A 5,131-nucleotide genomic window follows, 5' to 3' on the forward strand; every position below is an offset into this window, starting at 1 on the left:
TACCTGTCATGTACTTCAAATAATCTCTAGAAATAAAAAGCCATTACATCACTACTACAGACTATACTCTACTCAGCTTATATTTTCATATACATTCTAAGTTTCTCTAATTAATTTTAGTTTTCTTATTTTGATCAGTATTTAAAATTTAGAATAACTTTTATAAAGAATGTTAAATTCAATGTTACAAATTTTTCTAGTAATTATTTCATCTCACTCTAGTTCATTGTTTATAAAAATTGTATGCTGTGGGAAAATATGTAAAACAAAATAATCATGAAATTACATTATAATGAAATGCAAACTATTAAAATGATTGATATGGCCGATTTTAAACATTATCATACTCATTTGGTATGTTATCAAATGTGACATTATTTATATTTGTTATACATTATTTATTTATGGTCATTTCTGAATATACCTTCAAATGTGGATGTTAGTGATTTTTGTGTTGTTGTCAATCATAGTTTTATCTATTCATTTAAGTTAATATATTGAAACAAAATATGGTAAAGTTCAAAAATTAAACATTTTATTACTTGATGTCTGTTAATGACTAAGTGTCATTTTAGTTTTACAGGTAGAATTTTGTACCTGATAGAGGGCTAATATCCAAAATAGATAAAGAACTCAAGAAGGTAACCACCGAAAACCCAGACAACCCAATAAAAAAAATGGTGTATGAAACTAAACGGAGAATTCACAACAGAGAAAACTTGAATGACTGAGAAGCACTAAAAGAAATGTTCAAAGTCCTTAGTGATAAGGAAAATGCAAATCTAAATGATCTTGATATTCTACCTTAAATCAATCAGAATTATTAAGATCAAAAACCCTGATGATAGCATATGCTGGTGAGAATATGGAGAGAGTGGAACACTCCTCCATTGCTGGTGGGATTGCAAGCTGGTACAACCACTCAAGAAATCAATCTGGTGGTTTCTCAGAAAATTGAAGATAGATGTAATGGAAGACCCAGATACCATTCTTGGGCATATTCTCAAAACATGTTCCACAATGCCACAGGGACACCCATTCCACTACATTCATAGCAGCCTTATTTGTGATAACCAGAAGCTGGAAACAACCCAGATGTCCCTCAACAGAGGAGTAGATACAGAAAAGGTGATACATTTAGATAATGGAGTACTACTCAGCTCCTAAAACAATGGCTTCATGAAATTCTTAGGCAAATGGATGGACCTATAAAATACCATCCTGAGTGAGGTAACATCTCCAAGAAGACATGCATGGTATATAAGCAATATTAGCCCAAATCTATAAAATACCCAGGATACAACCCACAGGACTGAAGCAGGTTAACAAGCCAAAGGTTCCAAGTGAGGAACTTCAACTCCACCTGGGAGGGAGAAGAAAGCAGTCAAGGGGAAGCAGAGGGAGGGGGAGGGACAAGGGTAGGAGAGGGGAAAGAGTGAGAAAGGGGGAAACATTATCAGGTATATGGGGTAGAGGGACAAGACTGAAGCCATGAGGGCTAGCAGAAAAAATGAAAACTGGCAACCTTGGGCAGTAAGAGGTAGTGGGAATCCTCTATAATGTACCTGAGAGGTTAAAAACTCTCAGGTAAGGACTTAAAGGGAGGGACCTTGAGTGAAATGCTCTACAGTGGGGAGGGGAAACCTGTAAAGTCCACCTCCAGTGGAGAGACAGGTCATCAGTTGGAGGGATGTGATTTCTATCCAACAGTCAAAAGCTCTGACCCAGAATTGTTTCTTCCTGAAAGAACTTCAGGAAGAAAAATGGAGAAGAACATGAGAGAAAGGAGTTCCAGTGACAGGACTAAATTGGGATCCATCTCAAGGGGAAGCCTGGATCACTGACAGTGTTACCAATGCTGAGCTGTGCTTGCAGACAAGAGCCTAGCATTACTGCCCTGTTAGAGGCTCAACAAAGAGCTTAAAGAGTCAGATGCAGATATTAGAACGCAAAGAATGGACAAAAGCCAGGGAATTCTGTGATTGAATTGGTGAAAAGCTGAAAGAAGCGGAGGACAAGGGCAGCCCTAAGGGAAGACGTGCAGTTTCAACTGACCTCAACCCCTGAGATCTCTCAGTCACCGAGCTACCAATCAGGCAGCCTACATCAGATAATATGAGGCCCCCAACACTTGTATAGCAGACAACGGCCTGGTCGACCTCAGTGAAAAACAATGCACCTAACCCTCACGTAGCTTGAAGTTCCAGAGAGTGGGGAGCATGATAGGGTTGGGGTGGTGGAATGGGGACATTCTTTCGGAGATAGGGGTGGGGCTGAGATGGTAAGGTATGTGGACTGGTCAGGGGGTAGACTTGGAGGGGAATGAAGTCTAGACTATAAGAAAGATTTAAAGAATATAAATAAATTAATTAATTAAAAGAAATTGGACAATTTTCAAAGTATAAGTCTTAAATACACTTAGCACTTAACTGTACAATTTTTATTCTAGTGAATTAAATTGTGCAATCATCAACTTTTAAAGTCTTCTTTGATAGACCCCATGTTACCCTTCATATAGTTTTATTATTCTACAGAATATGTATTTATAAATTGATTGGCAGCAGAGATAGATTTGGTATAATATAATACACACATCAAATGGTATGAAACTTAAAGAGGAAACACTTTTCTAAAACTTGAAGGAACAGAAAGGATACATATGAGGTATTATCATAATATGTAAGTATTTATTTCTGTACCTATATTGGTGTACTTTGGCTAGAAATAAAGCCCACTTCCATTTGTGGTATTATGCTTGCTCACAAATTGATACACTTAAGGAATATACTGGAACAAGTATTGTGTTCACTGTTGCATGGCCAAATAAAATGATATTCTTTCAACAGATTTCATTAAAAAATCTACTTAATGCATCCAGGTGTGTGTACAAGAATAATAATAATAAAAAACATGTCATTTCAACTATCTTTATTTTTTAATTTAGAGAATTCCATAATGTACAATGAAGATCAGGAAATAAAGAATACAAATCTGGTTAATAAAAAATAAATAAAAGAAACATTTATACAAAGTTTTGTAGCCTACAATTGTACATTCACTCAAAAGTGCCTATACACTAAATTGGAAAAATAAGATCGATTCTATGAAGGAACTGCAGGTTGTTTGAGTGGCAAAAACTTCCAAATTAAATAGCACCAGGGTCACTATGAATAACAGTAAAGTAAATGTGATTGGTAGGGTTCATGTGATGGGACATGTAACAAGGTCTATGGTGATTGACGAGCAAAGCAGAGAACTCAGTTATCTCTCACTGTGATCAGTTGAGATTTTCACACAACTCATAGAAATGAATGAGTTAAAAAAGTTAATGAAAATGTTGACAAAAATGATGCAACACATTGAAAAACATAATGAGTCAGGTATACAATACCATTTAAACCCTGCTCTATAGCTCCTGTTCTATCTAAAGAGTACAAAACTATACCAGTGAATCTTACGATCTTTACACTTTATGAATATTTTGTGTGATCTTATATTTTTCATTACAATCCAACCCTTCTCAGGAAGAGGGGTAAGATTTATTGTCTTCTTCATGAATTCTTATAGAGCATTAAGATGTTTGACTACCAGGAAACATAATAACATTTAACTCTGTTGATCCTTTATACTTGTTAAACATTTTATGGATAGTAAAGAGTAAAGGTATTGAATTCTGTATGAATTTCAAAAGCAAACACTTCGTAGTCTTTTCCCTGTTCTGTGAAGAGCATCTTTTACATCTTTGTTCCTCAAGCTATAGATCAAGGGATTCAACATGGGAATAATCAGGGTGTAAAAGACTGAAGCTACTTTATCAGTGTCAAAGGAATGACTGGATTTGGGCTGCATGTACATAAATATCAAAGTCCCATAGAAGACAGTGACCACTGTTAGATGGGACCCACAGGTAGAAAAAGCCTTGCGCCTGCCCTCAGCAGAGTTCATCCTGAGAATGGCTATGAGTATGAGCAGATAGGAGACAAGAACAAGTAGAAGAGAGGAAATCAAGTTAAAAGCAGATAAGAACAACATTATTACTTCAATTTCCTCTGTATTTGAGCAGACCAAAGATAACAAAGGAAGACTGTCACAGTAGAAATGACTGATGACATTGGAGCCACAGAAAGACAAAGTGAAAATCTTAGTTGTGATTAGAAGAGCAACAAGTGTACAGTAAAGATAAGGGATTACCACAAGCACCCAGCATAATCTTTTTGACATGATGACCGTATAGAACAGAGGCTTACAGATGGCCACATATCTATCATAGGACATTGCAGAGAGAATAAAAAGTTCACAAGCAATGAACAGGAGAAAGAAGGTTAACTGTGTAGCACAAAGGTTAAAGGATATTCTATTTTGATGAACGATAAAATTTGTTAACATTTTGGGTCCCACAGCTGTTGAATAACCAAGGTCTGCAGTAGCAAGGTGTCGGAGAAAGAAATACATGGGTGTTTGAAGCTTGGAGTCCACCATGGTAAGAACAATCATGCCCAAGTTTCCCACCAGTGATATCAAATAGATGAGAAGGAATAAACAAAACAGTGAGGGCTGTAGCCCATGGTGGTCAGTGATACCCATCAGAATGAATTCAGTTACCACTGTCCTGTTGTGATTCTCCATCCTACTTTATAAGAAAGCCTCTTCTGATTAGAGAGATCAGCAGCACCTGTAGAGTTAAATGATTGTTAATTAGAGGAATTTGATTAAATGTATGATGTGTAATACAATTCTTTCAATATACAGTATTCAAAATTATATATTTAGTAAAAGTATCTAACATATTTGTACCTAATACTTGGTGTGATGTTTAACTAATTTCCTGATTCACAATCTCAGGAAGATGAAAGATAGGTATACTGTAGGTAAAAACATAACTTAAAATGGAGATTTTATATATGTGTATATATATAATTTATTGTCATGTATATTAAAATAAATTTTTAATAGTTTCAAAACTTTACTTGCCACTGTTTATTATACTTTTATAGATTTTTCATTAATAATTTCTGTAATTCAAATTCATAGTGACATGTAATTATTTAATTTAATAACATATAAAAATTAATATACTCCTGTGAACAGCTGGGAACATTTACAAATACATCAGCTCTTGTTTAGAACTGAA

At 35.2% G+C, this 5,131-nt stretch overlaps 1 protein-coding gene across 1 annotated transcript; it reads right to left on the minus strand.

Annotated features, from left to right (window-relative positions):
* Positions 1-3,684: 3,684 nt before the first annotated feature.
* On the minus strand, positions 3,685-4,626 carry Or8k27 (olfactory receptor family 8 subfamily K member 27). Its single transcript, NM_001000931.1, is given in 1 exon segment — positions 3,685-4,626. A coding segment is annotated over 1 exon segment (942 nt).
* Between the last annotated feature and the right edge of the window lie 505 nt (positions 4,627-5,131).

Source organism: Rattus norvegicus, chromosome 3, assembly GCF_021556685.1.
Source record: "Rattus norvegicus strain SHRSP/BbbUtx chromosome 3, alternate assembly SHRSP_T2T, whole genome shotgun sequence".
Classification (NCBI taxonomy): domain Eukaryota; kingdom Metazoa; phylum Chordata; class Mammalia; order Rodentia; family Muridae; genus Rattus; species Rattus norvegicus.